General features: G+C 44.3%; 1 protein-coding gene across 2 annotated transcripts in view; it reads right to left on the bottom strand.

The window, feature by feature from the left end:
• Nucleotides 1–7,548, bottom strand: part of SRGAP1 (SLIT-ROBO Rho GTPase activating protein 1) — a 316,119-nt gene extending 308,571 nt beyond the window's left edge. The window contains exon 1 of one of the 2 annotated variants that reach the window (XM_043447019.1): nucleotides 6,795–7,548. In XM_043447019.1, the coding sequence (XP_043302954.1) occupies nucleotides 6,795–6,861 (67 nt within the window). In that variant the 5' untranslated portion in view covers nucleotides 6,862–7,548. The remainder of the gene's footprint in view (nucleotides 1–6,794) is intronic. The other variant, XM_043447018.1, reaches the window with a different exon arrangement.
• Between the last annotated feature and the right edge of the window lie 5,000 nt (nucleotides 7,549–12,548).

The raw sequence follows: 12,548 nt of genomic DNA, 5'->3' as shown, positions 1-12,548 counted from the left end.
AAAGGATATAAGGAAGGAGAATTTGGCCTACCAGACATAATGTAAATTATTCACTAAATTGTAAATAATTATTCAAAAATATTTCTCCATACCATAAAATGTTCTTCAAAAACCAGTGTTAATGACTTCACGTGCATAAGTTAGCTAATTATTCCCAAGTGGAATTTAGTTAACTATTCTCCACTGTTGGACATTTAGATTGTTTCCAGCTTTGCAACTTTCTAAAGATGTTACATTTGAGTTCAATTTAATTTTGTGGTAATACTTGATTGTCGGACACCCTAGATAATTCTATGATGAACATGTTGGTTATACTATAAAGGAATAATAATTCAAAATGATTACTTTATTCATTCAATTAATATTTAACAAAGCTCTATTGGAGATGTGGGAGATAATAGACAATAATTTTTAATATTAAATTGCTCTCTGTTATGTCGGTTCTATCGCAATAAAGCTGGAAAAAAGAGGAGTGCTCTCATAAGCAAAAGTAAATGAACAGTTACACGCAAAAAAAGCTCATTTCTACATTGATTTTTTTCAAAATTTATTTATTTTAATTTATTTATTTGGCTGAGCTGGGTCTTGTTGTAGCTTTGCAGGATTGTTGGGGCATGCAAACTCAGTGGCAGCATGTGGGATCTAGTTCCCTGACCAAAGATGGAACCTAGACTCCTGCATGGGGAACATGGAGTCTTAACCACTGGACAACCAGGGAAGACCCTCTATAATGATTTTAAAACAAAATATTTTGCTATGAAATTAAGTCAGAGACTTTATTGGATACTATAAGAATCCTTTTTGTCACAGGACTACAGTTTTCATTTTCCATTTGGCATTATTAAGCTGCGTGCAAGCTCAGACATGTGGGACTCTTTGTGACCCCATGGACTGTAGCCCACCAGGCTCCTCTGTCCATGGGATTTCCCAGGCAAGAATACTGGAGTGGGTTGCCATTTCCTCCTCCAGGGGATCTTCCTGACCTGGGGATCGAACCCACCTCTCCTGTGTCTCCTGCATTCTAGGAGGATTCTTTACTGCTTGAGTAATCAGGGAAGCTCATTTGGTATCATTAAAGGAAGAGAACATTTTAAAAACAAGTTGTAAGCAAACACATGGCAGCCTAGGAAATGTGCTTCTCGGCTCTGTTATATGTACTTGAATAAAAAGCAATGACACAATAAAAAAAAAAATCCACCGTAGAAGGAGCTGGGCATCCCTCTGGTTTGCCTATTACACATCCCTTTTTAATTCCACCATGAAACTCACTCTATTCTAAGAGTACAGAGCACTTTATTAGAATGGCTTATAATCGCCCACTTTGGGATCTATTTAGGTAGCAGATTGGTGATTATGTATTTGAATTTCAAAAAGCTTGTCCAACTCAGAATGTAAAAAGGAGCAGTTGAAACTAAAGAAAATAAAAATTAAACAGATAACAAAGCCTAATTTTTAAAGACTACTCATTAGTGCCAAGTCTGTAATAAAGGCTTTCCACAAATCACCTCACAGAAGCCTCACAAAGGTAAGGAAGTAAGTACTACTATCAATATTATTCCCATTTTACAGATGAAGAAATTGACTAATAGTGGTCAAATATATCATTAGTGGCAGGGCTGAGTGGCTAATACCAAAGTTTCTGCTCTTAAACAGTATGTTCTATTTCTTCCCATCCTGAGATATCAACAGGTGAGCACAAATACGCTGTTAGTAAACTAGAAGGTAACTTGGGGCCAACAAATAAAAACACCTTCAATTACCAAAAAAGTATTCAAGGAACTGTCTCGAATATCAGTTTCTGACTTCAAACCACTAAAACAAAAAGAGACTGAGTGATTAGACATACAGTTTACTTGGCTTTTGTTTTTTTAATCTTAATTCTCAGTGGTATAATTTGAAATAAAAACAAGTAGCATAAAAAAGGGTCTGGTCAATCCACAAAGTAGACTCTCAGTTGGACCAGAGCTGAGGATGTAGGGGTTCCTGACCTATTTATCTCAGCTCAGAGTAAGAAACCAATATAAATGGTTACAGCTCAGATTTTTCATCCCATAGTATACGCCAACCCTCACTGTATTTCAGAAGAACATGCTTTGCTTAAAAATTTCTCCAGAACTATTCCTTAAGATATTTTTAAATTCATGAAACTAATCAGGTTTTCTGGACAATCTAAGAGGTCTTATTGCAATGGCTACAATTAGCATGACCAAAATTTTAAATGCGTTACATTTATACATATTCACCTATTTTTTTCCCCTTGATCTCAAAGGCATGATGTGAAGCCACTGCCTGGGCACTGTGGTTTCTTGAAATGATCTTGCTTGAAATTTAGCTGCTGTTAATCACTTTAATTAACTCCTCCTGTTAATAGATAAGAGCTGTTCTGTCTTTCATCTAGCTATGATTTCTTCAAGGGACGTAAAGTCTAAATAGGTAAGTGTTCTATCTCCTACTCTACTTTGTGAGGAATCTAAAAACCAAACCAATCTGATTTGCTACTGAAAAGCAGAGGACCTGGGTTCCAGTTGCACATATATTACAGTTAATTGTACAACTGACATTATGCCTCCTTATACTGTATAAGTGGGCTGGACAGGGAATGTTTAAAGTCCTTCCCAAGTATAAAATTTTAATTCACAATTTAAACTGTTATTTTCTATTACAAGCTAAATGAAAGAACATTAGACGTAGACACAGGTTCCGTATGAGTGACAGAACCACTTTTAATTTCCCCACTGAAACCTATCACATGATGTGAGGTCCTATCAAATTGAGCTGGCAATTTCTTATGCTCCATCTGCTACCAAAATGCACTATTTGTAGTTCAGGCAGCAGGGTGGTTGAAGAACAACAGATTTTCTTGGCACTTCCTGCACATATGGCATGTAGATGAGAGTACGAGATTATCCCTTGGAAAATACTGCAAATAATAGCTGTCAATTCTTAGCAACTAACAACACGCATTATTAAAAACAAACACAACTTCCCATCCATGAGTTTCACCTCATAAAACGTGTCTTTTGATTCTTCTGACTCCCATATGTGAGCCCATAGTTTTTATATGGACTCTATAATATTTCTGCTGCAGAATTCAAAAATTACTGGATCTCTGAAATCCACAGATAATCCTCAAACCTTCTGCTAGCCACTTGCTATGATCTTTTCCACTGCTAAGTTTTTTGCCAGAGATGCTAAAAGTAGTGTAGTCGAGTGGTCTGAGTTTCATATACTTTTCCAGACAAGCTTGCTTTTTAAGGCCCCACAGAAACAAGAGATTAATTTCTCTGGATTCTAAATCTTCGGGAAATTGACCAACATGCATGAAATAATCCTTCTCCTCCTAACACATGCCTTTTAAATTATTGCTTGGGGTGTTTTTCTCCTTGATTTAAACCTATCTGTTCCTTTAACTAGTCATAACCTCCAATTCTTCCCCCTCTTACAATCCCGTGCTCTACTTTTCTGAACGTGATTTTATTATTTTTTCTGTATTCTCTATGTGAATGAGTACATGAGTGCTCAGTCATGTCTGACAGCCAGCCAGATTCCTCTGCCATAGAATTTTCCAGGCAAGAATACTGGAGTGGGTTGCCACTTCCTACTCCAGGGGATCTTCCTGACCCAGGGATCGAACCCACCTCTTCTGTTTTCAGCACTGGCAGGTGGATTCTTTACTACTGCTCTACCTGGGTATTACACTTTAATTAAACCCTGAGAACTCAGATATGAATTCATTACGAAAAAAGTTAAAGCAAAGGTGACTCTCCCATATATGTAAGTCATCCAGAGAGTTCAATATATGTGGCTTTATTAATTCAGAAGAGACCTGTTAAGAGTCGTCTCTTAATGAGCCCAATACAGCTAGGTTTTCCTCCAGTGACAGAATGAGCCATCTTCCTTTTGTTTACCATCAGATGAAATTAACTGCTAGAACTGAAAGTGTTGGTTGTTCCAAAACCACCTATCTTTAACTAGTGGACTAGCATTCTGCCTGGGTGAGACACTCAACCTTAAAGAGGGGCTCAGGAAAAGAAACAGAAAACCAGGATCCTACCTCTGAAAGTATTCTTAATGAGGGACCTATTCTCACTTCACAGACAGCAGGCCTCAGGCACTATTTAACTCTCATTTCTCTCTCATTGTCTTCTTGATGTTGCCTAGTAAATTCAGGTGAATTTGTGCCATTCAAAGTGTGTGTGGTCCAATTCCATTGTATTTCCCTACTCCCATGTTGACATATGGATATAAGGATCTGGCATTAGGGGAAATGAGATCAAACCAGTCAATCCTAAAGGAAATCAACCCTGACTATTCACTGGACAGACTGTAGCTGAAGCGTCAACACTTTGGCCACGTGATGCAAAGAGTTGACTAACTGGAAAAGACTCTGATGTTGGGAAAGGGTGACTGCAAAAGGAGAAGGGGGTGGCAGAGGATGAGATGGTTAGATAACGTCCCCAACTCAACGGATAGGAATTTGAGCAAACTCTGGAGATAGTCAAGGACAGAGGAGCCGGCTGTGCTGCAGTCCACGGGTGGGAAACAACTCAGCACCTGAAGAACAACAATCAATAGACTATGGCAAAAGTGATTCTGGAACTTCTGGGGCTGGGTGGTGAGAAGCTTTGCGGCGTCCCCCTCGGTATCTCAGACCCAGTTATCATCGGAAGTGCAGCTGTCCTGAGAATGGTGTGTGTGAAGAGGGGAAGATAACAGTTCAGCCCATGGGGTCATAAAAAGCTGGATATGACTTAGCTACTGAACGTCAACAACAGTAAGGATCTGGGTTAGACACAGGATGTGTAAGTATTGCAGAGGAAGCAGATGAACTCTGGACACAGACCCTGATGGGAAAGGCAGTTCAGGCGTAGTAGAGAGTCATAAAGCTGCCTGAGGACTCACAGGTGAGTGAGGAGGGTTGAAGGGAATACATTACTTTTTATGGGTCGGAATTGGTTCCAAAAATAATTTTCACCATGTTCATAATTTTTCCTTGGATTGGATTTGATGGACACATTTTAAACATGGCAACGCATCCCATTTTATTGATTTTTAAACCAATGTTGAGGGCCTAAACTCTCAAAGTATGTAAGTAACCAGGTAACTACAGAATTCATTAATCATGAGAATATTTTTCAGATAAGGACTTCATCATGAACAAACAACCTTAGAGCAGAAATAAAGAAACCAATTCTTGGAAGTACAAGCTGCCAGTCAGCGCTGCAGACAGTACGAAATCCAGACTGCCACCCCTTGAAGACCTGCCACAAAGAGCCATGCGGAAAAACTGCACAGAGAAATGATGATTGTGAACAGGAGTTCTAGCTGAGAAGGGCTGTTGACTTGTTAAGAAAAGAAAGGAAAAAAAAAAAAAGAAGAAGAAAAGAAAGGTTATGCTCATTAGAAAGTCTACCTGTCTCTAAGCAAATAATTATTTCTCTGCTAAATAACTTCCATGTCAATGTAACCAGTTCCTACAAGCATACATTATCTTATAACTGCAAGCAGATAAAAATCTGTTTCCTGAAGAGTGTTCATCTTCACTCCATTACTGGAGTCAACCTAAAGGAAATATAAGTCCCTGGGCTTGCAGATAGTGTTTGCCTCTGGTCGTAAGTCGGTCCAGATTCTCACTCATTCACAGAGGGTTTCCCTACCAGGTCCTTTCACCGGACTCCAGGCATTTTCACAACTTGACCACACAAAAGAACTCCCAGGCTGCTCCTGCCTTTCCCAAGACAAGTTCAGGAATGCCTTTCTCTGCAGCCCTTTCATAAGATTGTGTCTGTACAAACACAGGTGTCTACAAAGCAATTTTTATCAACTTTGCATTGAATATTCCAAAGAACAGCAGTAACCTCAACACTCCATCCATTGTCTCAATGGATGGAAACAGCTACCAGTGAGAGGCCATAGAGGAAGAGGAAAAAATAAACAACAAATATATGCTTATTAAACACTTCAACAGCAACACAAAATACTTGTACCAGAGAGAAAATATATATTTTAAACCGCAAGACACATTGAGTAAAAATGCCATAATTAACCTTAACTAGATTCCTTCATTAGGTGACCATGTAAATGGATTCAAACTACTACTCAAACATTCAAACCTTCATTTTACATGCAAGTGGCCTCCAGCAAATGATAAAGCAATATCCCCGTGTGAGTGTGAAAGATGGCACTGAATTCCGGCACATTATAGAGGAAGAGTCAGATTCCACTAGTCCTTTCTTGGTTTAACTGCCAGGCTTTTAGGGAGCTGTTTTATAGAAGGGCGACTCGCCCTGATAAATTAGTGATTAGTGCAAATATCGCCAATTTCCTGCACTCAAGGAAGCTCTAGACCACTTCGGGTCAAGACTTCAGAAAATGACTCCTTAAAAAGGAAAAAAAAAAAAATTTACATGACAATGTATCAGTGGCTGTGACAATGGTATTATTTAAAAAAAAAAAAAAAAGATGCTGGTGAAGATAACTGGGGGGAACCTCCGCTGCTGCCCACCTCCTGTGTAAGTTGCCGGCAAAAGGTGGTTAATTTAAAGCCAGTTCTCCCCGGTTGGAGGTGGCGAGCTGGCAGCGGGGGAGGGCCACCCGGTCTCCAGCTCCCCGTGGACCCGACGGGACTGGAGCTGAGCCTGGCTTTCACGAAGCCCCTGGGTGGCTCACCCAGGCGCTCCGGTGGTCCCTCGCGACCTTCCTCCAGCGCAGACCCCCAAGTTAGAAACGCAACTCCCGGAGCACAATGCCAAGGAAGCACACAAAAGGAGCGAGGCAGCCGCTCCCATCCGTACCTTTGACTTGACTTTCATACTCGGCGATGATCTCTTTGTCCTTTTTGAATCTGCTCGGAGTGGACATTATCCAGCTGTTCGGGGTTGGCTCTCAATGGGCAAGTTCTGTGAGGGGTCACCGACCAGGCAGTCTCCTCGGAGCAGCGGAGAGTTGTACTCCCAAATGCCGGGACCCCAGAAGCAGCACCGACGGGAGGGAGAGGAGGAGGAGGGGAAGAAGGAGCGAGCCGAGGACTAGATTAACCCGGGCGCTGGCACCATACTCTCGGGATCCAGCTGCCGTCGGCGATGCGGCGGGGAGCCCAGGGCTCGCGGCCGGCGAGGCCCGGCGCGCCGGCGAACTCCAGCGGGCGAGTGGCGGGGGGCGTCTCCCTGCCCACCCCACCCGGGGCCCGGCCTCTTCCTCTACAGCCGCTGGGCGGACGCGGGGATCGCGCCGGCGCTCCGCACCATTGTTAGCCACCCGCACCGGGCGCGTGGGGCAGGGCCAGCCGGCGAGGGCGGGCGCCGCGACCCTCCCTTCCTGCTCGGCCGCCCGCTCCGGCGCTCAGGGGTCCCGCCCCGGCTGGGGATGCTGCTGCCGCTCCTCCGTCGGCACACACGGCTGCTACTGCCCGGGGCAGGGAAGAGGAATCACGATCCCAAAGCGAGTCCCGGGCGGCCGCCGCGAGGGTGGCTTATGCGCCGTAAGAACGCGTCCTGGGCGCAGCCCCGGCGGAGTTTAGGTTTCCACAGCCGGCGCCTCGCGGGGCCTCCGCCTCCTGGGCCACCGGGCGCCGAGACGGCCTCTTTCTCGCCGTCCCCCTTGCCGCTGCTGCCCCCAGGAGGCCGCCGGCTACCCGCACACCCGCACGCGCCCCGGGAGGAGCCGCGCCCCTGGCGGCCGCAAAGTTGCAGGCGCGCTCACGGCCCGCGGCTCCCCGGCGCCTGGGGAGCGAGCTGCGGGCGGCAGCGGCCCGGGCGGCCGCGCCGGGCTCGGCGAGGCGGGGCAGGGCTCGCGGGAGGGGCCCGACGGACCGCTTGTTCCCTTCTCCACCCTCGCCCCGCTCCTCCCCACCCGTGCGGTAAGCAAGCGCGGCGCTTCTCCAGGAAGATGGATGCCTCTTGTGGCCAACCGCAGCCCGACCCTGCGTGCCGAGCCCGGCGGCCGTGGGCGACGCCCCCAGCGCCTCCCCTGCTCGCGCGGCCCCAGCCGCTGGAAAACCCCACCCGACCGGTAGGCAGTCTTCGACCCAGGGTGAGCGCTGTGGTGGGGCTCTTTTGAGTCCAGTGGGGAAAATCAGACTTTGGATGTCTCCATGAACGAATGGGATGTTACTCCCAACCCCAATAGGAACACTGGAGTCTGAATTGTCTTGGATGTTAAGAATCAAAAAAGAGCGAAGCTATTCCATCAGGCAGAGAAAAATATCCATCTTGAGCACCATATTCTCCCCGTCCTAGAGAATGTCAGGATGGTGGGAAAGGCGTGGTGGGGAAGAAGATAGTAATTAACATGTCACTAGGTTTTGGCGGACACTTTTAGCGTTTGGGACCTTCTCCACCTCCCAGGGGCTCAGTGGTAAAGAATACGCCTGCCCATGCAGGAGACGCGGGTTCGATCCCTGAGTGGGGAAGATCTGGAGGAGGAAATGACAACCCACTCTAGTATTCTTGACTCGAAAATTCCATGGACAGAGGGGCCTGGGTGGGGGGGCTACAGTCAATAGCAGGGCAAAGAGTTCGACATGACTGAGCACGCACGCACACCTTCCTTCTCCAGTATTACAGGCCTGATTTATCTAAGTGATTTGTCCAAAGGCGTGTCCACATCAAATGGTGCTAGATCTAAAGAGAGTAGGGACTTTGAGACTTTATTCATTCTTGTATCCAGTGATAAGATTTCTTACTGTGGGCCAACCACCAAATAAGAACTAGGGACTCAGAGTAGAACTCTGCCCTAAAGAGTCTCCAGATCTATTTTGTATAAATAAGTAATTACAGGCAGTACTGTAGAGCTATAAGAGAGCTACTCCCTCTTTGGGCGCCTCGAGGAAAGAAAAATGCACCGAATAAAAGGCTGGGGGAGAAAGGCTTCCCAGAGAAGAGATATTTGAACTGGATTTAAACTGTGAGTAGTAAGTAGTTTGCCACCTTAGAAAGAGAAATTGTTGCATTTCAGGGAGAAGGACGATCCTACTCTGAGGGAATTGCAAATGAATTACAGGATGCCCTCCTCTGAAATACCAGATCTTTGACAGTAGGTGAAAATTATTAAAAAAAAAAAATAGTAAAACATACATGTGTTTCAAGTGAGTGCCTGCACATTGTTTTTAGTTATATGGCTTTTTTAAATTTAATTTTTAGGCAAATCTTTTTACTTTATAACAACAGAATAAAAGGTAAGGAAAAAGTGAAAAAAATCTTTCCTTTCCATTTTGTGACACAGGAGGTTAACTATGGAATCCCTGACTGCCCTAGTTTCCTGCGGGGCTGTTTTATGTAAGAGTGTTGGGTGAAGAGCCAGATATCCAAAGCAGAGGCTGAGAAGGAAGGTCAGGGCCAACTGGGAGAGGCCTCCTGTGCTGAGCTCTTGGACACAGTTCTGCAGACAGCAGTGAGCCTTTTTAAGTAGAGAAGTGTCATGATCACATACATGTTTTATAAGGGTAACTGTTGGCAGCGGGGAAGGGTCAGTTGGCCAGGAGAGTAGAGAGACCAGAGGCAAGAAGTATACTTTGGGAGTCAGTTCGGTTCAGTCGCTCACTCGTGTCCATGGACTGCAGCATGTCAGGCTTCCCTGTCCATCACCAACTCCCAGAGCTTGCTCAAACTCATGTCCATTCAGTCGGTGATGCCATCCAACCATCTCATCCTCTGTCGTCCCCTTCTCCTCCTGCCTTCAGTCCTTCCCAGCATCAGGGTCTTTTCAAATGAGTCAGCTCTTCGCATCAGGTGGCCAAAGTATTGGAGTTTCAGCTTCGGCATCAGCCCTTCCAATGAATACTCAGGATTGATCTCCTTTAGGATGGACTGGTTGGATCTCCTTGCTGTCCAAGGGACACTCAAGAGTCTTCTCCAACACCACACTTCAAAAGCATCAGTTCTTTGGCACTCAGCTTTCTTTATAGTCCAACTCTCACATCCATACATGACTACTGGAAAAACCAAAGCTTTGACTAGATGGACCTTTGTTGACAAAGTAATGTCTCTGCTTTTTAATATGCTGTCTAGGTTGGTCATAGCTTTACTTCCAAGGAGCCAGCGTCTTTTAATTTCATGGCTGAAGTCACCACCTGCAGTGATTTTGGAGCCCCCAAAATAAAGTCTGTCACTGTTTCTATTGTTTCCCCACCTATTTGCCATGAAGTGATGGGACCAGATGCCATGATCTTCGTTTTCTGAATAATGAGTTTTAAGCCAACTTTTTCACTCACCTCTTTCACTTTCATCAAGAGGCTCTTTAGTTCTTCTTCACTTTCTGCCATAAGGGTGGTGTCATCTGCATATCTGAGGTTATTGATATTTCTCCTGGCAATCTTGATTCAAGCTTGTGCTTCATCCAGCTTGGCATTTCGCATGATGTACTCTGCATATAAGTTAAATAAGCAGGGTGAGAATTTACAGCCTTGATGTACTCCTTTCCTGATTTGGAACCAGTCTGTTGTTCCATGTCCAGTTCTAACTGTTGCCTCTTAACCTACATACAGATTTCTTAGTTACTTTGGCAGTAACTGTAGTCAAATAAAAATGTATTCATATCATTCATCCATGGTGCCACTGGGATTTATTTCATATTTGCACCTGGAAAATATAACACGGCAGCAGAGAGTGCAGCCACTGGAAATGAACTGTTGGCTGAGTCTAGACCTTGTAACCTTTAGGTGGTTACAAGCCCCAAAAACAGGGTACCCAGAGGTGAATCCTAGCTCAGCTGCTTCCCAAGGGAGCTGATAAAAATTACTGCATCTCTTGGGGCTTCAGTCTCCTCATCTGAAAAATGGGTAAATGCCTCATTCCTGGGACTGTAATAAACACTTATTGAGAAAATCCTTAAAGAGTACTTCTAAGAACTCCAGACCTTTGTACCTACCCAGTGAGTATTAGTTATCTTTGTTATCTCAGTTTTAATCTGACAGAAAGCAATTTAAACATTGGAGACAGTATCTTAATCATCTTTGAGTTTATCATGGTGCCCAATAAACTGTCAATAAACTTTTTTTTGAATGTCAGTGTCTTAATATTAGTAAGCCACCATTTTATTGCTGTAGAAGGAAGGGTCACAAACACAAAACAAATCATTTTGCATACATTCTTATAAGAAGCTTACAAGGTGATTACTATTGTCCTCGTTTTACGGAGAGAATCTGGAAAGTCCAGTAACTGCAAAGGCCAGAATTCCAGCCCATATCTACTCACCTCTAAAGTGAGTTCTCCGAGTTTCTCATTCTTCTGCCTATGAACTTACAGTTCCTACACACTTGTGATGGGGTCTTCCCTGTAGTTCAAATGGTAAAGATTCTGCCTGTAACCTAGGAGTCCCGGATTTGATCCCTGGGTCAGGAAGATCCTCTGGAGAAGGGAATGGCAATTCACTCCAAGTATTCTTGCCTGGAGAACCCCATGGACAGAGGAGCCTGGTGGGCTACAGTCCATGGGATCGCAGAGGGTCAGAAACGACTGAGCGGCTAACACTACCATACACTTGGGAAGGAGGTTCACGCAGAGTGAACTGCGTATGGCTGACTGATGGTTTTCCTTGGTGGATCTCTTCTGATCCAGCCATTCAGAGTGATTCACAAGTCACTTCTTTATCTCTTCAAGTTCTCCCAACTTTCCCATATTTTGTCTCACAAATCTTATCCTGAGAATGCCTATGACAAAATCCAGAAAGCTAGGGTCAGTCAAATTGGGAGACAGTCAACTGTGACTCTGATTCTGTGACTTTGCTCCCCTTTGTGGTCCCAGTTTTCTTAGCTGTGCAACAGAGATGGCTGCACTTTGCCCCTAAAACCTCCCCCTCCCCCGTCACACTCTCATTCTTTAGGGGCAAGCGATGAGGAATTTGGGGTGCCTGAAAGTGGGATCCATACTACAAATTAAGCCACTCTGTTATCTAATATTTTCATTTTAGGACCACTCCAAAATTCCAGACGTTAATTTCACTATTTGATCAGAAATTCTGGAAGTAGGTAGGAGAATGTACCTGGCTCCTTGCAGCCACAAAATATACCATGCATTTTATTGCAGCATCACTTTGTCTTAGTGGCAAATAATTTCAGTCATTTAAAAGTTAAATACAAACACATTAAGGAGTCAATACCAAATGCATGGAATTTTTTTTTATAGTTTTAGTGTCTAAGAATTTCACATCTAAGGTAGACCAGTCTGCTCCTACTCTTCACATCAGGGATACAGTCTCCTCTGCCCACTGGGATGAAAAAGTTGATGAAGCCCTGCCAATATTCTAGGTTATATTATTGGATCCAGCTAGAGTATCAGAACACCAACTGTTGTGCATCCATATCTTATATTGTCTTGACTCTGTGGACACCCCTCTTGGCATCTCAAATTCTTGCAGCAGAACTTTCTGAAGATTGCATTTTGGTATCAAGTTCTGGGGCAGAATTTTATAAAGTATGATCTTACCACTGACCACCTATATTAGCATCACCTTGGGGGGCTGTTTAGAATTCATGCACATGGGAGCTCTTCTATACTTAAAGCCACACTTCTCAACTTCAGCGTGCATACAAATCACCTGTGCATATTTAA

Source organism: Cervus canadensis, chromosome 25 (assembly GCF_019320065.1).
Source record: "Cervus canadensis isolate Bull #8, Minnesota chromosome 25, ASM1932006v1, whole genome shotgun sequence".
NCBI lineage: Eukaryota > Metazoa > Chordata > Mammalia > Artiodactyla > Cervidae > Cervus > Cervus canadensis.
Note: the sequence above shows the minus strand (reverse complement) of the source record. Positions and strands in the feature narration are given on the sequence as shown.